Source organism: Protomyctophum parallelum (assembly GCF_964188405.1).
Source record: "Protomyctophum parallelum genome assembly, chromosome: 14".
NCBI lineage: Eukaryota > Metazoa > Chordata > Actinopteri > Myctophiformes > Myctophidae > Protomyctophum > Protomyctophum parallelum.
In genome coordinates this window covers 22,047,072-22,072,010 of record NC_139709.1, presented here as the reverse complement: position 1 = coordinate 22,072,010, position 24,939 = coordinate 22,047,072, and the positions used below count along the sequence as shown (strand labels likewise).

The following is a 24,939-nucleotide window of genomic DNA, read 5'->3' as shown; positions in this document are numbered from 1 at the left end:
GGCTCTCCAGACTGCATTGATTCGTTTCCTTATATATTTGTGTTTTTGTTTCTGGCTGAACGAGCCAAAATTTCTACAACAAGTAAGGACAAGAGGGAAGACTCTGTAGCTGCCACCAAAATGTATGTATGGTACAGCATGTATGCATTTCCTGAATGGAAATCTATCAATAGCCACTTATTGCCATTATGGTTCATTGTTCTTGCCATGTCTTTGTATATACTTATTTTGTGCCTGAGCTGTTTTTCTTTCTTTTCTTTTCTTGTTGGTTATTATGTTCTTGTTGTGTAATGTCTGTGTTTATTGTCCTTAATTTAGTTAAAACCAATAAATATACCTTATAAAAAAAGAAAAGAAAATTGCACTCTGCCATGATGTGGCACTGGATAATCATGTACAGGTACAATAGTGTGTGTGTCTGCATGTCTGTATAGTGTTAGTACATGATTTGTTAATACGCATTCATGTGACCACGAAGGCTGGTCACAATTCATTTTCTCACTCTGTCCAGTGTGAGACAAATGTTGCGAGTTTTCTGCATGTACATTGTACATACAGTAACTAGGTCATCGAAGAGATAGAATATTTATAATATATGATTAGTTAGGTATGCACTCGCTGTATACATTCATGCCCACAGGCTTGAACAGCGCCAACTCCAATTTCTTGCTCAAACACTGAATATGGACTGTTCTTGTGCAACAGCATCAACTGAACCACCTCCGCATTTAAATGTTTTGCATGCTTTTTACATTAAAAAGGTGAACGTGGTCTATCTCTGTATATAAATAACCAATGTAAGAGTATTATTAAGAGTTTGTGACTACATAATGACTACATTGAATCCATAGGAACATATAGGTTATTTTTGAGTGGTGCCTCCCCTCCATTACGCAGCTACTGTATGTGTGTCCCTATGTCTGGCCCTATGTGTACGTGTCTGTTCGAGCACAGACAGCTGCAACACCTAAAGTGGCCAGTAGAGTACAGCATAGTACACAGGAGGCATCCATTGGTGAGACATAACGTTGGTGAGGGGTGCATTAAGACGACCGCATTAAGGTTGGTGAGGGGTGCGTTAAGGGTTGGGAGAGGGTTAAGGTTAGGGTCTGGATATTCCGGGGACTGCCAAGATTTTTGGCGGTCAAAAAAGTACAGTAGAGGGCACAGTACACTACAATACAGTATACAGAGCACAGTACAGTACAAAGTACAGTAACTATAAATACATATATAGTTGCACCACTCAGTTCACACAGGTGGGATTTATTTTTCCATTTCCTGGAAAGTAACGCATTTGGAATATATGATAATTTTAGCTGAACCACATCCTCCATCATACTATATTGAGTCCAAAATAAAAGTGATTAAGGCTCAACCGAGACACTCAATAAGATCTCAGGGTAACAGCAAGATCTTTCACAGTTCATATAGATTACTATTAAATTCAAAACTGGCGCTGTGCCATGTTCACCTTTTAACATCTGAGTGAATGATTCTGAATACGGTAATAGAAGGTGTGTGTGTTTGTGTGTGTGTGTGTGTGTGTGTGTGTGTGTGTGTGTGTGTGTGTGTGTGTGTGTGTGTGTGTGTGTGTGAGGGTTTATTCAAAGTGTACACCTTAAGTGCCATTTACTCACAAGATTAAAATACAGTATACAGTAGTGTACGCACGCACACACACGCACACACATACACACCACCAACAACAACAACTTTCATAAAACAAATGTTGCAAACTCACCATGTTTCTCTGCAGGGTGCTTCGTGCAATGATTTGAATTACTTACAATGTTACAATGCAACGGCAGAGACTGCGTGACAAGTTAATCCCACTTCACAGCCCCCAGTCCACCCACACACCTCATACATACACTATGCTGTGCAGAGCCAGCTATAGATCAGAAGTGCACAAGTGGCTATAAACTACAATGCACTCTAGCTGTGACTGCAATTATTTTCTTCCCTGATCGCCTTGCATACAATAATTAAGCAATTAATTGAGTGATTAATTATACATGCAGTACACATTACACAATGTATTTAGTGACTACTTAACAATTCCTATACTCCAAAAACCCCTCCCACACCCACGACCACCCACGCACCCTCCCCACAAACACCTGCTGGCATTGTGTGCGGAAAAAAGTATTTTCTTCTTGATAGGCAGTGATCTGAAAAAAGAATAACCTTTGGTGTGTTTATTTTGTGTTTTCTGCCCCCCTCAATATCGTAACTCTTCTAGATGGCTCTGGTTAAACTAATCTCACAGGAAGCCACAGGTGATTTTTAACCTGTAGCACAGATTCGTTTTAACCTGCCACGCATGTCGGGAGCCACGGGTGATTTTTAACACACAGCATGGGTTTGTCTGACTAATGACTGTAGGACTGTTGGCAACTTTGTCTAACCATATGCACCCTGTGTGCATGCGCGTCTCTCTCACTCTCCTCTCTATCTCTATCTCTCTATTTGTCTTTTTCATGTTGATTCCTTATGAATCAATCCACTTTAAAATGACATTTATTTTCACGTTTTGGGGGGTGCTAGCCCCTCCTATATTAAGCTATTAGTGTAGATATTCAGCTATTATAGTGTAGATAAGTGTAGTGTAGCTATGTTTGTGTATATCGTCTTACACAAACATTAAAATCCCATTGACAATGAATGGATAATTTCACAGCATAGTGTCTGAGCAAATAGGCTAGTGTCTATTTTACCTCACACGGGTGTTTTGTTTTTCATTTTCATAGTATTGTAGAAAGAGATGGGCAGTATTTGAAATACATACAATTTGAAATACTTTTTTTGTATTTAAAACACATTGTAAATGTATTTTCAAATACAGAAAATACACATTTTCTGTATTTTCAAATACAGAAAATACATATTTCAAATACAGAAAATACATATTTCAAATACAGAAAATACATATTTCAAATACATGTAGACCTATTTCAGATACTGTGAAAAGGGAAGTGATGTCCGCACACTGAATTGTAGCACCCAGGAAAATTCTTTATTTGTTACAACGTTTCGACCACTGTGGGTCTACGTCAGGTATGATCATACCTGACGAAGACCCACAGTGGTCGAAACGTTGTCAGTTTAGAGCTGGCTCAGATCATTTCGAAGAGAGGGGGCGAAAAAACAACAAAAACAACAAAAGATAGCCTACTTTGGTAGCCCTTGTGCATGTAAATGTCTGTTAGTAGCAAACTACAGCATGCAAGTCGCCTTTGTTTTAAAATAATGGTCCCCTATTAGCACGTTGGCAAAACATTTCACTGTTCACCTATTCCTCTATTTGCTATGCTAATTTGCCCAGTCAATCATTTAATCCACGCTATGCGCCTGGCTGTTGCCTGACAGGGTACAATGAATAAGCTGCCATTCACGCACTGTAATGAACAGTTACTGTGGGGCTGCTTCACAAGCCATGAATACAAATTACATAAGGGACTAACAATTATATTCTCTAATGTACCTGCATATAGTACAGCAGTCCTCCGTTATCTTACTCAAGGCCTATGCAGAATTATCTGACCTGTAATAGGCTACTTAACTGGTCCCCCAGGGCTCCATCTTGTCTTTTCTGTTTTGCACTCTACAGTACATTAAATATCTTGAATGTATAGGCTTGTAGATCTGCTATTTTCCTGCAAAGGCTTTCCCCAGAATATGCTGGGGTGGTTAAGAACCCTATAGCGTTCTTGGGCCTGTCATAATAGACAAACATTCAGCAACAATAGGCAAAATAGGCGAACATTCACCTAACATTATAGATCTTCTTGTGAACTAATCGCTTTGTCGGTGACCTTCAGCGAAGTGATTTGGTGTAGAGGGAAAAAAGTGTAGATGCCTGGAGACACCAACCCCACCAACAAAGTCTGAGGTTTTATGTGTTAAAATTAAACCGTCAGCTTAGCTACTCATGTGGTAGCCTATGACTTATTTTACTCTCTCTCTCTCTCTCTCTCTCTCTCTCTCTCTCCCTCTTTATCTAATTTTTCATCCTTTGAAGGAGGTGAAATACTTCCAGTTCCCCGGAGAGCTTCTGATGAGGATGTTGAAGATGTTAATCTTACCACTCGTCGTATCCAGGTAAGTGCAGCGCTCTTCATGCCGTACAGTTATGGGTCGACATGCTGTGCTGAGTTTAGTCAAAATTACATCACATTACACATCCAAGCGGATAAAGCATTCAAACAGCCTGGTGTTTGTCACTTTCTGCCTGCAGGCCGTAGGCTGCAGTGAGTGCACCATTTAGGCGAAATCATTATAATTCCTGGAAAATGCGGTCTTATTATTAATATTTTTTCTCTCTGTCCATACTGTCCATCGTATTAGGATGGTTATGCGTAATGTGTCTAAGTGTGATCTACGTCATATTTTGTGGAAAAGAGAAGAAATTCAAATGAACAGCAAATGGTCGTGTTGACTTTGTGAATACGTAACAGTAAAGTACGCAGCTTTGATTGAATATTAAATTAACAGTTTACCATTGTGATCCTATATATTTAAAGGTAGGGTAAGTGGTTTTCTTTGGTTAAAATAATTGTTCAAAAGCTCTATTGTGGTGGCCCATGTTTGTGCCGAATCTGAGTCGAATGAGATTAGAGATAGATACTTTATTGATTATAAATTTGTTTTGTCTCTCCAGTGTAAAAACATACATACAGAATAAAAAGAGCATGATGAAGGGGAGCAGATGAGTAGAGTTCCCTGTGGCTGTTTCTTACTCTTTTGAAGTACAGGTATGGACAGTACTGGTCCCTTGAGTATCTTGAAAACAAGGCCCCAGCTTCAGAGAGAATATGCTACATCTAATGATGCATGCTTTGTGTGCAGCACCTTTTGACATAGTTACACTTGCACATCTAGATTCTATGGGCATAAAGTACTGTCTCCAGATGGCTGAATTAACTGCTGAAGATCAGTGATTCTCAGCCATTTAATACGAGGACCACAATCTACACTGTAAAAGTGTCCTACTTCAACAACGTTAGAGTACAGTACTGAGTACAGTTTGCATCCCAGGACCCCCGGAGGGTACGTGATTGCGTCCTTTCTCAATTTAGTGAGTCTAAGGATGCAGGATGCAGGCTATTTTCATCACTGACCAGCTCAAGTCCCCGGTCCCCGGACCCCATATTGAGAACCAGTGGTGTAGATGGTGCACAATCACAAGAACGCAATTGAAATGCACTCTTAACACTTAGCTTGCTAAGGATTCCCTCAGCCATGGAACCTGTGATGCTAATGCTGATAGATGACCAACCTTTTCCAAGGCCGACAGCAAAGGTTCTCTTATAGAGAGAAACACTATAAGAAAGCTTAATTTGTCCACCTTTGTTTACCTTTATGTAACACCTGGTTTTGTAGTAACGTGCTCTTCTTGAACAGAAAGCCAAGTTAGGGACCGTTTTATGTCAGACGTGGACAGGCAGTTATAAAAATGAACACAAAAATCTAAGTCGGTAATTGGCTTTTGTATGAGCTACAGAATGAGCATAGGGACTGAGGGAACATATTGGGGCTAGGTTACTACTGTTTATTTATTTTTTATGATGATGATGATGATGAGCGCAGTACTTTCATCCGACGGAGCATTGGTCCGAACGACAACCTACCTCCTCCCTCACCCTAACCCTAACCTCCCCCGGGGCAGACACCTAAACCTAACCGCAACCCTCTCCCGACCCCCAGCGCACCTCGGACCATTGCTCCTGCTCCGTCGGATCATAGTATGCCTCCCGATGATGATGATGACGGATTGGGCAGACGCCAGGCGGGCAGATGAAACGATGCAAAGACGTCATTATTTATCCATCTATGTACGTGTCTGTCAGTGTATCGTTCCAACTCGGCTAGCCGAGTTCGCCGAGGGATGGTGGTGTTGCTGTGCCCCTCCAGTAACACAACAGCGAGTATTTGCATTGTTCCACCATCCCTCGGCGAGTTCGCCAAGGGACAGTACAATCCGTGATAGTTTTCTTGTTTGTTCGAGTATGCAGCAGCAGAAGGAAAGGAGACATGAATCTGACCGACTTTAGATCTGTTATGATAGTGTCCATGGGAGCCGCCATGTTCCGACAGACACTATACAAGACACCCTCCCCTCCCCTGAAACAAACAGGAGGGGAGGGGAGGAGGGAGAAACAGGAGGAGAGTTGGAGGCAAGCCGATCGGATGTTATGCAGTGTGATTCTGTTGACTGGAGTTGTATGTACGTTCGCATGGGCGCCGCCATTATGTTTACAGAGACTATTCTACACAATGTGCCCCTCCCGTCCTGTTTTCAGGAAGGGAGGGGGAGAGGCATTTTTTTCCTTTTTGATCAAGTGACCGGAGTGTTGTGGGATGAATCGGGGCTGCTCAAACACGCTGTTAAGTTACCGCGACTAAGACTACATTTCCTGTCAATAATAAGCAGTGTAAAATGTAGTTCATTGGGAGATAAAGGGAGACGCTTTATTGTGAAGGGCCCTTCACGGCACAGGCAGGAAATAGAGTGTTTAAACTGGGCTGCTTGGCTGCACGTTAGAGTAGACGGATTACTCCGGTCTGTCCGCTGTGGCTGTATACAGTTGTTAGCCCTGCTCTGCAATCGCCTGATAAAGTTGAGTTTTGATTCAGTCAAAACAAGACATAAAATTACCACAGGCAAAAGAAGGCAAGATAGATGGAGTAAACGTGGAATACAAACACAACAGCAGCAGCTCCATCCACATGCACTGGAGGTGAGTGAAGTCACATGAAAGGAATACCAATTAAGACAACAACAGTAGGCTAATCAGAAAGATGGACGGACATGCCCACATTAACTTTACCACTTGAATTGAAAAATTTGACTATTTAATCAACTTTCCCCAATCCCAAAGCTGTCCCATCCATCACAGCCACAGACAGCAGGCACAACTATGTGAGTATAGCAGCCTACACCCTCCAGTATTTGATTAGCTCCGTTAGGAATGAATGGTTATGGACATTTCAACATGTAAGATTCGTGTAGCCTACATTATACATATTCATTGCCTCAGGTATGCTGCAACTGAGACACGTTGAGGGTTTTGAAGTGGTATTTACGGTCCCGCTCAGCCTTTCCCTGGGGGGGGGGGGGGCTGTCAATCTTGCCTTAGGGCCCGTGGCACATTCCAGCCACCACTGTGTCCGGGTGTGTAGAAAGGCGATTGAAAGTAATCAATAAAAAAGTGCTCAAAGCGTATAGATACGTCTCTCGCATCGGACGCGCATGGCTAATTAAGAACGTATTAAGTTTATAATCAAAACAGGTGACAATCCCCAGAACTAGAATGAAAACATTTCCTTCTCGGTTTAAACGTGGATATTTCTCTCTTCTCTTGCTCCTTTGTTCAACTCTTTTCTTTCTGTACTAATGAGCTCAGACCTCTCACTGATAAGTGAAATGTGATTCAAAATAACTGAGTTAATTCATTTATGGAATTAATTAGATTAAATATTTATACGCAATTTCAACTTACATTCCAGAATCCTCATACATTCCAGAATTCCATCCACTCTACTCTAGTCCTCACTCTCTGACGGCTGATAGATCTAAACAATGATCCAAAGAAGATGTGTATGTGTGAGTGAGTGAGTGAGTGAGAGTGCGTGCATGCGTGCGTACGTGTGGAGGAGATCACTTCTAGAAACCCAGGCTCGTGACCGAGGACAAGTTGTTAATGAACACTAATCTGAAATGGTGGCTGCATGCTGGCTAAACCAGCCAATTATTGCTCAATAACGTTTGGCCTATGACACTGGAGGAGCAGTCAGACTCACCAATGAGAGGATAATGGATCTCCAAGATAAATATGTGTGATATCCTGAAAAGTAGATTAGTGCTACTAAATTGACTTTTCTAGAAAGTAATTGACATTGATCCAATGTCATCTCCGTTACAGACAAATTAACAATCTCATTATTCACCTTCTGAAGGTGTCTCTCTTAGAGGCGATTCATACTCCTATTTTACCGTTGTAGTGCCGAAATGATTTCGCCTCGTCAAATATTTCCTTGTGGATATAGGGGGAGGGCTGTCTTACTGAGACAACATGTAGCAGTGGTGTATCTATAATAAGGTGAGGACAGGCGTCCGTCCGCCTGTCCAAATCCATTTTCTGCCTGGCCAAAATCCAGACCTGAGACCTGAGAACTATTAGTGGACAGCGGATTGGCCGTTGCGCGAATAGAGAGCGACCCTCTCTATAAAGCCTTTCAGCCTTTGTATCCTACTGTCTAGCAGGTATATCTCTTTGTATCCTACTGTCTGGCAGGTATATCTCTTTGAAAACATTTAGTGCTACTGATTGTTCGCGGGGGGAAGACAATTAACACATCTTGCCTGCCCAAAATGTAATTCTTGCCTGCCCAAAATGTAATTCTTGCCTGCCCAAAATGTAATTCCTGGAAACGCCACTGACATGTAGTCCAGGAAGTAAGTGAGTCCAGTGTCCATGACATCATGGAGCCCACATGGACACTTTGAAATACTGAAATATCTAAAAACACATATTACCCACATATATATTCCACCCAGGAAAGAGTTTCTTGTCTCCCAAACATCATTAAATTAAGGTTGCAAATAGGGTGAAGTGGCCCTTTAATCTGAGTATGGCGATGTTATTACCCTCTACACAGCATACACGGTCCGCAGGACACACCTTCACTTAATGTGGCCTGCAGGTTAATATCGGAATACTGATGTATTATTGATTTCAGCTGTTCCAAACATGACCCGCTTTAATTACTCTATATTAGTATCTTAATAATGACTATAGTATTTCAATTGTATTGTATTTTTTGAGGAGCTTTTGTCCCCACACGTCTCATATTTGCCATTGACAATGAAAGGAGAAATTAGGTCATATGTGCCTCACATAAATTCAGTTGTTCATGAGATGATGTATGATGATGTATAATGATAAGAGGCTAGAGCGCCCCTCATTTCACACGGGTGTGATTTATTATTATGTCCAATATATTTGTGTTTAAGTTCATAAATTGAACATAAGTATAACTAAAGGAATCCACCACTCCTGAATAACGTGCCTGGTGCTGGGAGACTGGTGCAATGCACAGGTTCTGGACCTGGTGAGAGCAGGAATGGACCTGGTGAGACATAGGAGGGGACCGGACAGGAGTCAACCCACAGAGCCTAGTCCGTCCACGTGCCTGTTCCTCTCACTCCCAGTGCCGGCTGAGTAGTTCCGGAGCATCGGATTGTGTGGCCCTGTCTTTTCCTAATGGGACTGATCGAGGGTAGTTACTTACAGGGATGTAAGTCGAGACTTGATCACCTCCGGCTGGGTTACCTGAGTGAGGGGTATGATGTTGAGAGACCTGAAACCCCAATGACCTTAGGATACATCACTGAGGATACGTCCCAGGTGCATCCATGTGATGTATTTTTGTTTTAAAGGCATTTGGAAAAAAAAGCTAAATGTGTCGCTCTGTGATGCATTTTGATCTTGTAGATCGGCTATATTTGCTACTTTTGTGTGACATATAATGACAAAGTAGGGCACTAATTATGAAAAAGTTAAAATATGAAGATAAGAGGTTTCTGTCCGACAATGAGTGAGTGCCCTCTCTCCATCATCAAAGTTCCCCACCCCTGCTCTACAGTGTACAATAGTGATATCAGCTGGCCTGGCACCAGCACCAGACCCCCAGACAAAGGCAGATGGCTATAGAGCAGTATGCTTTTCACTAAAGGTGTTGGGCTTGTGGAACAAGAAGGGAGAAATAGAATAGTGTTTATGTGATCTACAGGAGCTGAATGATGGCAATAAGGCCTCTGTTGCCTCGCAGCTGCTTTTATTACTATACCCTAGAAGCCACCCAGATGGTCACAGCAGCCGTAAAAGTAAACACAGATTTTGATTAAATCCTGTCTGGCCATTTCCCAGTCTCTTTCTCTGTGGCCCTAATTCACTCCTTTATTTGTACTCGCATAATGCCAATCCGGCCAAACAAAAACTCTCTCTCTCTGTCTCTCTGTCTGTCGCTCTCTCACTCTATCTGTCTCTCTCGCTATCTGTCTCTCTCTTCTGGAAATGGATCCATTGAATGTATTCTATCAATTATTTTGGGTTTCAACCTGACTTATCTAATATGGATTCATTGCAAACAGACCACTAGGGGGCGAGCCTAACTCGTTTTGGGATGTTTTTTGAAAACATTATGCCCATACCTAACACCAACATACCAAGTGCACGATTTTCACGAATTCCCTCCCAGCCCAGCAGAAAAGGTTTGTAGCAATGACAAAGCTTCTAGGAAAATCTTTGAATGCAGACTGCGGCCCCTAGAGGTGTCAAGCCCAGCACACACCGGGTGCACAGCGACGCGGCACTGGAAAATAGAACGGTGGCGTATGCGTATCGGATTCGGAGCGTCAGGCGAGGCGTGAACGCGCGTCGGACATCGCCGGTGGCTGTGAATACACTGGCAGGCGTGAAAGCGTCAGTTGTCCGTCGCGTCAGGTCTCACTTTAAATCCTTCCGGGGCTTTGGGCGGTTCCTAGAGGAGACGCACACGGAAGCCTATTTAAACGCCTGTAGTCCTCTATTTCTTCGTTAGCGAAGTGGGCGTGAGAGGGACGTTTGAGTGACAAGATGTTGACACAGACAAAGGCGCATTCTAATGTAGGCTATAAGTTGCTCTGTTGCTACTTCGCTATCGAGTCATGGCTGTTTAGTCGACTGGATAACGTACGTGCCTTTGGAACGGGGGACCGGGGTACGCCTCCCGGCCGAGGAGTTTTAAAACTAGTTTTGTTTTCGCCGACGACTTGCGCGACGGCCAACTTACATCTGAGGCTCTCCTCCGCGTCAGATGTAAGCTGCCGACAAGCGTGTGTCACCCGGCGGTGAGAAGGAGATTTTTGATTGATTGATTTAAATATTTATTAACAGTTTGCAGAATTACAATACATTTCAAGCACAAACTCAATACAAAGACTGTTAACTGTGAGTGGACGACCCAATTAAGCATTACACTTGTTTACAACAGGGTCCACATTGTTCAATTCATCAAAACATTAAAGACGTACAAATAGACACTTCTATATAGTTAAAGAACAGAACAGGAATTCATCATAAAACAGTGTTCCCTAACCGGGAATCGAACCCGGGCCGCGGCGGTGAGAGCGCCGCACCCTAACCACTAGACCACCACGGAGATGGATAATAATGATGAGAAGGGCAGCACATGGTGAAGAGAACGGGCTATTTTATAAAGTAAAGTAATTTTCAATGTCATGGATCAGGGTTACAGTAAATGACAATGTAATTCAGCCAGGGGTGCCATGGATGAAAAGATTACAGGGGTGATCTGAAGCAAACATGAGAACCAATGCTTTACTTTATTTCTTCAGACGATTTTTCAATGTTTTGTTAATAATTTGGACAGAATGTTACTTCGAGCTGCCCACTGCCCAGATGTCTTCCTGTATCCCTTGACATGGCTTCACAATTCCCTCCCAGGGGGCGTTTGACAGCGTGAAAGAAGACAACTACAAGTATAACTCCTCCCAGTGGATGGGCTGCAGGCTGCATCTGTTCCATTGGCTAGTGCCTATCACTGCCGGGTGACGCGCTTCATTTTCACGCTTGTGCGCGGCTTCCATTTGAGTCTGTCCGTCGCGTCCATTTGAGACTGTCCGTCGCGTCCGTCGGGCGCGGAGGTGGAGCTTATTTTCCATCCACCAGCTGTCTAAAAACCCCACGAAGAAGAAAACTTGAGCTTCAACTTCACGCCTCCTGACGCTTAGATGTGCTCACAGGGGGTGTGGGATAGGTTCATTGAAAATAACGGAGGCGGCTGTTTTGACGCGCGGCGTTCGCAGACGGTGTGTGTAGGGCTTCACAGAGACGTATTTGTTTTGGGGAGCTTTTACCCCATTACTTGGCTGTCTGAATACTAAAAAATAAAATAAAATAAATTGTCATTAAAAAATGTATTACTTGTAGCTACTGTAATTTAACTGCTTCAGTTTTGGGGGAGGTACTGTAACGTGATTGTGTACTCACAGAGTAGACACAGACTCTGTGCAGTCATTCTAGATATATATGTTTGTTTGTATGTTTATACTTTTTATTTATTTATTTATTACAATTTCTGTACCAGGTCCAGCACACAAAGATTGGCAGTAGAAAAGTGCTCAGTGGCAGCAAATGCAAGCTGTAAATGCACTGCTCTGCAATACTGGATTAAGTGAGGGGAACGTTGAAAATAACGCCTCCCAATACTTTCTGTGAGTTTTACAGCTGAAGTGAACAGAGAGCCAGCTGACCTAGATTTGTGTCACAGCACTGGCCTAAATCCCTCAAACTCACAAAAAAAAGTGCCAGCTCAGGGCTCTTCCCCAAAGTCAAATGTCGAAGGATTTATGTTTTTGTCACACTAAAAACAGGAAACCCCTAGGCTGGGTTATAAGCAGGCTGGATTCATTGTCCATGCCATCAAGTGATCGGGTCACCAATTCATCAATCAATTGTTTAAATGGACCTCAATGGAAAAAGCTTTGGCTTTTTGTGACTTGATCAATGGTGGCACTTTTAAGGTGCACTGCTTGCCAATAAAATACTCTATCTACCCAAAATGTTTTTAAGAGGTCTGCCAGGGCAAATAGTATAGCTGGTCACCATTAGCATCAGCTTCATGCTTTGACTTCCTCTAAATCTTTTTGATCCCTGTTTCTGTTCTGCTGTATTAAAGTATTAAATCCAGCACTAGAAATAAAACTTATTTCCATTTTTCTATGAAATAAAAACAACTCTGTGTGCAAGGAGCTTAAATCAGAGCACTTATGTTGTGAAATTGCCTCCTTTGGGTTGAATAACCAGATAGTTCATTTGTGGTGTGTGGATCCCGTAGCTATACTTCACAGAATGAAGGAGCTGTGGTGTGCCTGCCTTCTCTTTTCCATCTGAAAGAGGGATTACTGTAATGCTCTTGCTCAGCAAAGATGCAGCCAGGAGGGACAGTAAGCCCCATATGGTCAGAAAACTTGTTGTCAGCCCCACTGTACGCATCTGATTCCACTGTACGCATCTGATTCCCACATGAACTTGGCAGGTTCACATGTCAGGCAAGGTACCATAATCCTAAACTGAACTGCATGTAGGAAGCTCATTTACTTGGAACTTACTAGATAAGATAACCTTCCCATGGCTCTGGCTTTCTGCACGCTGGGTAATAATGACTATAGAGTGTCGCAGTCCCACCCCTTTTCATGACGACGCAAGGCCCAGGAAATGATTCCCAATGCATTTTTCCCATAGACATTTCAAATGGTATTTATTCAAAGACGGTTACGCTGTGGACAAAGACAACAAACACAATATTTTGGACCAAACAAATAATTACAAAGAAGAAAAACAATAACAAAAGTGTTGTAACCTGCCGTTTTTTTCTTCTTTCTAATTATTTGTTCGGCCCAAAGAAATTGTGTTTGTTGTCATGATTTGTCACGACAAGAGTTGGCTTTGTCCGCGGCGTAAACGTCTTTAAATAAATACTTTTTGAAATGTCTATGAGGAAAATGAACGGATAATCATTTCCTGGGCCCTGGTAGGGGGCGGGACTGCGACACTCTATTGAGGGTTCAAGGTTGACAAATAAAGACAACCTTGAACCTATTGCTTAACATTTTCAGTCAGTCAGGATGGATAGATACTGTACATAGATAAAGGCTCTGACAAACATCATTGACGAGAGTGTCCCTGACAGTTTCTCATAGCTTCATTTGATTGGCACAGCAGCAGATTTGAACAGGAAACACAATTATGACGGTGAAGTGTGTTTCTAGTTAAAATCTGCTGCTGAGCCAATCAAATGAAGCTATGGGAAACTGGCCTGGAACCGGAAATGATTATAGCACCTTCTGAGAAGGGAACTACAGTGTCATGCAGTCAATTAACCCTTCGCTAAGTCCCTCCCCAACTCGTCCTTGTCCAATAGGCACGTTAGCAGCGAAGAGACATGCAGGTCAGTTCTCATGTTACACGGTAATCATTAGTATTATTGCCATCACCTGGGTCGGTCAGTCTGTAACTTTCCAGACGTTAAGCCGTGTAAATGTTCAACAACACAGTCATGCAAAATAACATTGACAGCTATGAGGTGGCGAAAGCTTCACCTGCATAGCAACAGTTGCTAAACTATTTGGATTTGCATTGGACAATCGCTTTTTGGGGTGGGATTTAGCAAAGGGCTAATTGGACGTGTTTGTTGGTCGGATGTCGCATGGGGAGGGCGATCTCTCTCACTTCATTAGCGACTGTTACAGGTTGGAGAAACTGGGGAGAATGCTGCCAGTGAAACGCATCAATGTCAGATGAAAATGTGTGTGTGTGTGTGTGTGTGTGTGTGTGTGTGTGTGTGTGTGTGTGTGTGTGTGTGTGTGTGTGTGTGCGCGTGCGCGTTTTGGGGGGGAGGTTAATGTACAGTATACATTTGTAACAGAGTGGTCCTCTGTTACTTGTTGCACAGGTACGGCGGCGGCGGTGGCTCAGGGGTAGAGTTCCTGGATGGTAACCAGTTCGAACCCGGGCTCCCCCAGAGTTACTGTCGAAGTGTCCTTGAGCAAGACACTGAACCCCTAATTGCTCCCGATGTGCTAGTTGGTGCCTTGCATGGTTTCCGCTGCCATCGGTGTATGAATGTGCGTGTGAATGGGTGAATGTAATGCACAATCTCTGTAAAGCGCCTTGGATAAAGGCGCTATATAAATGCACCATTTACCATTTACCATTTAGCATATTGGCTCTTTATTAACTTACACAGTTGTATTTTGCAGTCATTATTTTATGTGTTAAAACTGTTTCCTGTTTAGCTGAGATGGACACTCAGCCAACGAGTTCCACCTGGGGAAATGCTTGGTGATAAACAAACATGAGGGGCAAGTGCAATGTGGGTTATAGATTCAAGATTTTTGGGAAGTGCAATAATGTTCTATTGTTGAGGTTTGATTGAATGCTTAACAATTGCCTGTGATGTGTTTCAGTAAGGATTGGGCTGGACAATGTCAGGATAGCAGGGGGGGATAAGATGTGCTGTTGTGATTGATTATTTATGTTGTAGTGTGAAGGACTTATTATATAACTTGTATAGTTCATGTAGTTCACAGAAACGTGTAACATTTGTATGGTATAAGGTTATTTATTTATATGCATTTATTGTATGCTTATGTATGTATTTATGGTATGTTCTCATTTGAAGACACCCCTGTAAATGGGATAGTCCATTCTCATTATCTCCAGCTGGGTATAAAAGGCTGACATTTTTCTAGTGAACTGGCAAAATTTGTCTGTGCTGGGAGTAGAGAGCTTCCTGTATTTATGCCGGTTTGCTCATTTGGTGAATAAACCTACCATTGGTTAACCTTTACCAATGCCTCTGTACTGTTTCTCCAGCCACTAACACGGTCATTCCTACAACATTGATCATCTGCCAAGAGATTGATGTTTTGTTGTAGGGTGTAGGCTAGTTTTGTTGTGCTGCAACTCTACTACTCTGTTACTTGACCTTCTGTTGGCATACATGGAGACATCCTGCTCTTTCACAGCTGCATAGCTCCTCTAATCTCCTGTGACCAGCAGTGGTGGAAAGTATATGTACTCAAGTACTGTACTCTTTGACAATGTTGAGTTACTTATTAAAGGATCCCCATTAGAGACACATGAAAGAGCCATTTTCACACATTTCAGTTCAATGAAATGGATTTTTTCATAGATTTGTTATGTTTTCACATGAATGTATACAGATAAAGTGAGACAAACTAGAAAGGTATAAATTAAAAGCACAATACAATAAAACAGACAAACAAAACAAACAAACAAAAAAGAAAATGGTGAGCAGCACACAATAGTATATTAATAATAATAATAATAGTTATTCATTAGGGGAAAGAATACACACACAACACACATGGACACAGAAGGCAAAGTGCAAGAGTACAGCTGGGCTCCAATTTAATGAGTCACTTCCTTTATAAATCAGAGTAGATCCCTGGGCAAGTCATCTATCAGCGGCTGCCATATATTCATAAAGTTATTTTTTCTCTCTTTTAATTTGGCACTTAACCTTTCCATTGGAAGTACTCAGTAGATTTCTCTATACCACTGAGTCACTGATGGAGGTTTTTCGTGAATCCAATTAAACAAAATGCATTTTCTAGATGGCAGCCCTAATAAAAATTGCCCAGGATCTTTACAGATTGTAGACTTCATAATTGAACTCAATTCTTTTGTCACACAAGACCAGAACCTGGCTATCAGTGAAACAGTGTATATACGTACCAACCGCTTTTTAGCATTTAATGCACAATGGGGACCTACTGGGATCGATTTTATTAAAGATTTCAGGTGTTCTGTGTTGCCTATGAAGTATCCTATACTGCATCTCTTTAAACCTGTTACTTAAAAAAGTAGACTGAGAAGGCTACTTCTCACAAGCATTGTGAGCCTGTAGATCAATAATTTCAAAAGATTTCTATACACGTTACGTATGAAAACTTTAAATGGGACATTCTGCATAATGAGTCCTTTTACTTTTGGTACTTTAAGTACATTTTGATGCCAATACTTTTGTACTTTTACTCAAATACATTTTGAATTCCGGACTTGTAACAGAGTATTTATATATTGCAGTATTGATACTTTTACTTAAGTAAAGAAATTGAGTAGCCTACTTTTTCTACCACTGACCTAAAGTAAAACAACACAAAACCAAATAAATAGTGTACCCCTAGAAGCCCATATAGTTTCACTGAACAAATAGAGCTTCAGCAACAACAAAACAAATGCTCTATACCAGTGGTACGTTCTTTAAGTGGAGTCCAAGGGGGGTTCCAAATGGACCGCTACAGGTCTGTAACTCTGAGAGCGTACAAATGAAACCAAATGGACCATTTGTATGCTCTCAGAGTTATGGGGGTCCTTTAAATAAAAAATAAAAATAAAAACAAGTTTGAGAACCACTGCTCTCCCCACACGGCATGCAGTAAGTCATTGCTTTCAGAGCCGGAATCGCCAGCAGACCCTCAACATATAAAGCTGATACTGGCCCATTTCATCCTGTAGCACTTGTTGAATACAGCTAGATCAGAGCATACATGCATTGCAAAGTGTTAAGCCAAGGGCACCTTGATAGCAGTTGTTGAGGAAAAGGAGAAAAATGATTAAATTTCTGTCCCCGTAGCTCACACATACCAAAGACTCCCTTATCTCAATACTCATTGAGGGTACAGTACATGTGAAAGTAGGTGTTTAAGGTTATTATGCTTTTCATATTATGTTCCATACCATAGTTCTCTGCCTGGAAATAAAACGTCGGAGTTTCCGAGGCTATACTATGCTTTTCTTCCTCAGTAATAAGGTGGATAAATAGATTGCACATTACATGGGGGGAAGTCACAGGCGGTGAAGTAGCCCAAGGCTGATAAATAGACCGGAAAGAAAACGTTTGCAGTTGCACAACCTTTTAATAATTCGCCATATTATCGCACGAAAATATGAAATTACCTACCTAGGTTCCATCCTGGCCACCAACGTAATAAAAAAAGTCAACCAAAGAACAATATTCCTATACAGGATCTCCTCACTGGTCAACAAAAACACCTTGAAGACCCTAAAAGGGGCCCTCGTACAAGGTTTCTTCGACTATGCATGAACCTCTTGGTACCACAGCACCTCAAAGGGGGTGCAGTACGTAGTTCAGACAAGTCATTGGTCCGCCAAATGACAACCTACCTCATCTCCTAACCTAACCATAACCGGGAGCAGGCGCTAGTCCGACATGCGGATGAATGTCTGAAAAGCGTCCACCTCCCCCTCAAAGACCCTTAAAACAAGACTCCAGACTTCCCAAAACAAACTGGTCAGGCTACTACTTGGCCCGAACCCACCTCACCCCTGCCCACTTTGACAGGCTGGAATGGCTTACAGTTGACGACAGAGTACAGCATCTTGCAATGGGTCTGGTCCACAAGATTCGATACACCACCAAGATACCCATGTACCTGTCTAAATACTTCCATAATATCAACAAAGTCCACACCCACAGCACCAGAGGGAGTTCAACAAACCATGTGCAACCCAGATTCGACACAAACACGGGACTAAATTAATTTCGCTCCTATGCCACCAAAATGTGGAACGCCCTACCAACAGTCATTAAGACATGCAAATCCCTTGACTTCTTCAAAACCGCTCTCAAAGGGCACCTACGGACGGCTGCAATTCAAAATTGTCCCCGTAAAATCTGAATCCCCCCCTCTTTTCCATGTTACACAGTAGTGTGATTAACCAAATAAGCCAAAGGCTTCTGTTCTAGAAAGTGACCACAATACTAACAAGCAGAGCAGTGAAATATGGGGCAGGCAGGGGCGTAGGAGGGGAAATTTGCATGTCTCACAATGTTTCTTTTGGTTGGGGCCAGGGCGAGGTTTTTCATAGTGGTCCAGGGTTACCGTGGAAAGAACACAAATGGACAACATGATTAATGAAATCTATAGCCAATCTATAATTGTAACCTGCACTAATAACTTTGGGGCAGGCCCGTCTAGAGTTTAAATGGACACAGGTATCAGTCAAAAGGGAGATATTAAGAGTCCTGATGGGGAAGGATAAACATATGGAATGTCAGAACAGGTCAGCTCCATATATGGAGATCTAATGGTTTGAGGTTTGAGGTCATGGATGTAGAGTTTCTGGCCAATATTGACTTTTTATTTTTATTTAACCTTTATTTAACTAGTAAAAACTACAATGAGACTATAAAGTCTCTTTTCCAAGTGTGAACTGGCCAAGAGAAGAGGCAAAATAAGTAACACAGTTCTGCCATAACAATAAATACAAGACAATAACAGGACAGACATCAGGGATCTCCATATATGGGTATTCCCATTGGGCTTAATATATATATATATATATATTGTTTTTATGCCTTTATTGACAGTGAACAGTATAGACAGGAAAGGGGAGAGAGATAGGGAGTGACACGCGGCAAAGGCCGTCAGGCTCGGGAGTCGAACCCGCGGCAGCCCAGGTGCCCAGAGCTAACCGTCCGGGCCATATGGGCTTAATATTGATGATATCTCCAGGGATCTCCATCCCTGATAATGTCATGTAATGTCACGAGGCATGACCATAATATGACCAACCAAACAACCTGCTGACTGACTGACGGGAAATGCACGATTTCATAGTAAATGCGAGCTGCAGTCGCAATAACTGAATGCAGATGAATGCACCTGAATATTTCATTTCTATTTGTGTTTTTGCCACTGTTTTGTGGATATGTAAATGTTGAACACTGCATCTATTTGATTGTTTGACCTGATTACCACTGTTTGATAACGTGACCTGTGGGTGTCTATATAAGTGGATGATCTTGAGTTTGACCCGATGAAGAGTCTTGGCTCGAAGCGTAGTACAAATTCAATTTGACTGTCTGTCTGTCTGTCTGTCTGTCTGTCTGTCTGTCTGTCTGTCTGTCTGTCTGTCTGTCTGTCTGTCTGTCTGTCTGTCTGTCTGTCTGTCTGTCTGTCTGTCTGTCTGTCTGTCTGTCTGTCTGTCTGTCTGTCTGTCTGTCTGTGTTGTGTCATGTGTGGCTGTAGATTTGCCTCTGGGTAATCAGGTGCGCTGCGTACGTCTCTAATTGTTATGATGAATTGAACATGGTAAGCAGTCTGTCAGCATGCCATTCACACACAGTACTGTATACCTGTAATACGACCTGAGGGCGAGAAGCGACCTCACCCTAAAGGTAACGAGGTCGTGTGCACACATCCGCCTGGGTGACAGCAGACTGCTGGGCTGGTGCTTTGGCATGGGGGGGTCAGATCAACATATGGAATGAATTCTGTACTGTATACAGTATTTCAATAAAGAACGTCTTTCTTATACCTGTGGTGTGCGGGCTCCATCCAATACCTACTGAAGTTTATTTAGTCCAGCACCCAGCCTGTTGATGTGCGTATTCTACGTCTGCTCTATGAATTCTGTACTGGCCATATATGGAGCATGTCTTGAGTGTACAGGGTTTGATGAGGTCAGATCAACATATGGAATGTCAGAACATGTCAGCTCCATATATGGAGATCTATGGGTGGCAGCGGGGCAGTGTCTTGAGTGTAAAGGGTTTGATGAGGTCAGATCAACATATGGAATGTCAGAACAGGTCAACTTCATACTGTATATGGAGATCTAAGCATGGCAGCGTGGGCAGTGTCTTGATTGTACAGGGTTTGATGAGGGCCCAGGTAGGGCCGGGCCTTAATTTTCGGGCCTGTTGAATGGACAGGTATCAGTCAAAGGAACGAAGAGGACGGGTGGGGAGGGTCAACATATTGAGGTTTGAGGTTAGATGTAAAGTTGTTGGCCAGCTCCATATATGCAGATCTAGTTGATGATCCAGTCTTATCCATGTATGGCTATCCAGGGTTTGATGAGGTCAGCGTCGTGATTTTCACATATGGAGACGTGATGTCACGAGGCGTGATGTCACGAGGCGTGATGGACTGATAACCATATATGGAGGCGTGACATGACTGACTTCTTCATAGCCCCAGAGAAGCCTGTGGCATATTCTAATAATTTCTTGTTTTCTTCTTGTTGGTGGTGGCGATGAAAACTTTCTTTTATGATTGTTGCCACCCTAACCCTACAGCTTCAAACTGGTTTTGATCCTATATAATACACGGTGGGCCAAAATAAAGAAATTGGTAGAAGTCAAGGGCCGGACTGTGTTTCAACACACGGGCAACGCGGTCAGGAGGACGTCCCATGCAAATAGCAAAAAAGTAAATGCATTTAAAACTGAAAATGCATTATTGTTAAGCTCAGTTTCCTGTTCTATGATCCTCACAAAGCAGGACTTTAGTATTATGGTGGTCCGTGCAATATACCAGAGGGCCAGTTCTAATACTAATTCAATATCATCCCGCGGGCCAAAGATAATTCATTCACTGGCCTGATTTGGCCCCCCGGCCTTGAGTTTGACATATATGTGTATAGGCCCAGGGGATATACAGTTTATTACTATACAGTTTATTAACTTCAAAGGTAATCTTAAACCACCTGGGGGAGAGAGAGAGAGACACACATAGAGATGGTGTCGCCGTGTCGGGAGAGAAAGGATGGTGGAGAGAGAGAAGGATAAGAGATAAGAGAGCGAGAGAGCGAGAGAGAACCATTCGCATATAGTACAAGGTAGTAAGTCTTATCGTTTTGAGGGGCGCTAGCCCCTCTTATATACAGATTTAATGTTTCTTTCCTAGACAAACAGTTTGTTTTGTCACTAACACAAACATTAATTGCCATTAACAATGAACAGAGTTTAATGTTTGTTATGTCTGTCACTGAGCAAATCGGCATATATGTTATGTTATGATATCGCGATGATGTAAGATGATAAGGGTTGGTAAAGCGCCCCTCACTTCACACGATTCTTTCTATTATATACTGGTTTTCATGAAGCATTCCAGCTCGGTGTGTTGCGAATGCGATCCCTCGAACGTCCCTCCTGAACACCCATGTTCCCTTTTTGACACCTGATACAAAGGAGGTCTTATAGAGACTGCTACAGTGTGTTCATGGTTGCCATTTCTCTCTGACATTCAAACAGTCACGGACAGCCTTGTCTGAGACAGCTGTGCTGCTGTCTTATGTAAAGGGCTTCTCCGGTTTAGTAATGTTTATACTTAAGGAGCTGCCTGTCATCTCCTATATCAGTGGTTTTCAACCAGCGGTCCGGGGACCCCCAGTGGTCCTTGAGGGGGTTCCAAGTGGTCCCCAGCTATAAATGGTGGAGAGTTGGTAACTAAATGGACCCTTATTATATAGTGTTTACTCTTATAGTGTTAACTCTTCAGAGTGTAAAATGAAACCAAATGGACCCTTATGGGTCCATTTGGTTTCATTTTACGCTTTACACTTCCAAGAGTTCAATTATTTTTAAACATCTGCATCAGTTTAATTTACAATAAGTATACAATTAGAGAAAGTAGAAGAATTGCTATTTTGATCAATGTACCACATCAATACAGCATGGAATTGTGGACAAAACCGTTCTAAATTGACTGTCTAACCATATTTTTTTAGTTTTTCTTGACACTTGCTTTGGCAATATAAATGTATGTGCTCCTTTTAATTGAAATCTTAATTAACTATACCTGTAGTGCATGGTTGGTTGATTGATTCAATGATTTATTGATTGATATGATTGTTAACTAAATACATACAGTATATTACCATAATTATATTTGTAAGTATCCTCATTTTAAATCCATGTATGAGTGAACAGTCATATGTAGCAATATAATATCCAGACATTTGTATTCTGAAACTGGACTGGACTAGCCTGAGCTAACGTGTTAGGTTTCTGGTCTAGAGGGGCGGGTCGCGGCTGAGATTTGCGCACGCCCTGATTGGATCTCATCGATCTGTCCGTCACCCCCGGCCCCTCCTCTCCCCCTTAGTGCAGCGCTACGTCACATAATTTGGAGCGACGCCCACCCGGAAGGGGTGGGCGTTCATTCATACCTGGTGGGCGGCTGGGCGTTCATTCATACCTACCTCCATCCGAGACATCAACAAGGGAAGCAGGAGGAGGTAGATGTAGTTACACTCGGTGCACTTTAGCCCTGGTTGCACTTTATATTTAATGTAACATCTGTATCTTGTGATAATGTATACGTATGTCTGTTGTTATGTATGTTGTACAGTTTGTAATGTCTCTGAGAGCTTTTATTATCTGCTGTAAAACGAAGTGCCCAGTTTGGGACATATGAATAACCTTGACCTTGACCCGGCCACACAATACCACAGAGCACAGATTGCGTTGCCACGCTAATAACTACACAGCGTTTACCTGGCACTAGAACTAGGAACTAGGACGGAGAGGGGGTGAGCTGGGATTCGACATTTTCTGTTGACCTCAACAATGCCTTTTAACATCCACGGTAGTATAATGGTTAGCTGTTGTACTTTACCTGTGCTGCGAAGAATACATAGTCAAACTGACGGCTTGGAGTGGACCTGAATTATTTTGCGTGCGTCAATGTGTCATACTTGGTGTCTACTACTACTCTCATTCTTAGCTCCTCGGCTCACAGCTTTTGAACAGCCTACAGCCGCAATACGTACTATCAAAGTTATTTCGTTATTGTAACTCCTAACATGTATTAATCTATTTGTCTCGTGTGTGTGTGTGTGTGTGTGTGTGTGTGTGTGTGTGTGTGTGTGTGTGTGTGTGTGTGTGCGTGCGCCTGTCTGTCTGTCTGTCTGTCTGTCTGTCTGTCTGTCTGTCTGTCTGTCTGTCTGTCTGTCTGTCTGTCTGTCTGTCTGTCTGTCTGTCTGTCTGTCTGTCTGTCTGTCTGTCTGTCTGTCTGTTTCTGTTTCCATGCATCAGTCTGATGTCAGGACTGGCTGCCCTGGATGCCAAGTGTTCCAGCCGCCTGGGAATCATGACCGTCTCATACTACTTGTGGACCACATTCGTGGCGGTGGTGGTGGGCATCGTCATGGTGTCCATCATCCACCCCGGAGGCGCCGCACAGAAGGAGGACAACGAGGAGAACGTCAAGCCAATCATGAGCTCCGCTGACGCCTTGCTGGATCTCATTCGGTAAGGCAGTGGTCCCCAACCATGGGGTCTGGGTGGGCCCTAGCCTGGCTAATAAGCCAGACTAATATCACACTGGCTGATTCGCCTCTGGCTTATTAGCCAGGCTAGGTGGGTCCCTCCTTGCATGACAGATCACAGGCGGGTGCCTTGTCTGTTTGGAGATAGTCCAACGTTCCAACTATTCGTTTAATCGAAAAAGTAATGAACTGCAGCTAACAGTCCATAGATGCATGCGTGCATGCCGTGCGTGCGTGCTTTGTCATGACAGTCAGAGGGGAATTTCTTGAAGGTAAGCCCCAGAGCCATGTGCCAGTGGGTTACCATGCGTCGCTAAGCTAATTATTGGTGCTGAGGGGTGAGGTTGGTGAGAAGGGTGAAGTGTGTCAGTGTGACAATTGGTCTACGCCTACGGGCTAATGTCAACAGCACAGGTTGACATTAGTGTGCCAGTCAGACTATTACTGACCAATTGAACCTCAGTATCTTTATTCTTGGGCTAACATTTGCCAAAAGGCAGAGAGATTTGGTGTAGTGAGATGGAAAGTAACTAGTTGCAACAATGGTCCCTTTATCTATTATTAGTTTTTTGCTACTATTTTGTCTAATCGTGACATGGATGTTCCATTGTGGGCTACAGCAGGGTTTCCCAAACCATGTTTCCCAAACAAAGACCCATTTTTGGGTCACACAAACAGTATGGGTCACTAGTAAAGACATTGTTATATTTATAGGTAGATCAAGGGAGTAATAAATAACTGAATAACTATATTCTGTTACTCTTTATTGATATAGTGTTTGTTCAGTAAGGGCCTCCCTGTCTCTCCAGCTCTTCAGTAAACAGAAATTGCATTTTCAGGTCAGGATTTATCCATTCAGTAGAGAGAACTCACACAGGATACAGATTAAGGTGACATTGGAAGTGGTGACGAACTAAATGAGCAGACAAAATTGGAACTGGAACAGTTACAATTTTAAGCTGATATATATAGGTATTCTCTCCTGATTGTCTGAAAAATGTAAACCCATCTGAAAATGTATTTTCTGTTTATTAAAGAGCTAGAGAGACAATTAAGGGAGACACATGTTACTGAACATACACTCTATAGCAATGAGTATACCTTTAAACTTTAAAACATAACCTCCTTTAAATATTTTTTTGTTTCATATTTTAAGAAATAAATAGTAATCAAAAGATTTAAAAAAATATCCCCCCCCCCCCCCCCCCCCTTGTAGCTTGTAGCTATTTTCACTACTTTTGAAATATGGCATGATGTATTT

The 24,939-nt window shown here is 42.5% G+C and overlaps 1 protein-coding gene across 1 annotated transcript in view; it reads left to right on the top strand.

The window, feature by feature from the left end:
• slc1a7a (solute carrier family 1 member 7a) overlaps positions 1 to 24,939 on the top strand; it is a gene marked incomplete at both ends in the record, with an annotated part of 53,447 nt that overhangs the window by 5,767 nt on the left and 22,741 nt on the right. The window contains 2 exons of the mRNA XM_083781272.1: positions 4,025 to 4,104; positions 23,446 to 23,661. Of these exons, the coding sequence (XP_083637398.1) occupies positions 4,025 to 4,104; positions 23,446 to 23,661 (296 nt within the window). The remainder of the gene's footprint in view (positions 1 to 4,024; positions 4,105 to 23,445; positions 23,662 to 24,939) is intronic.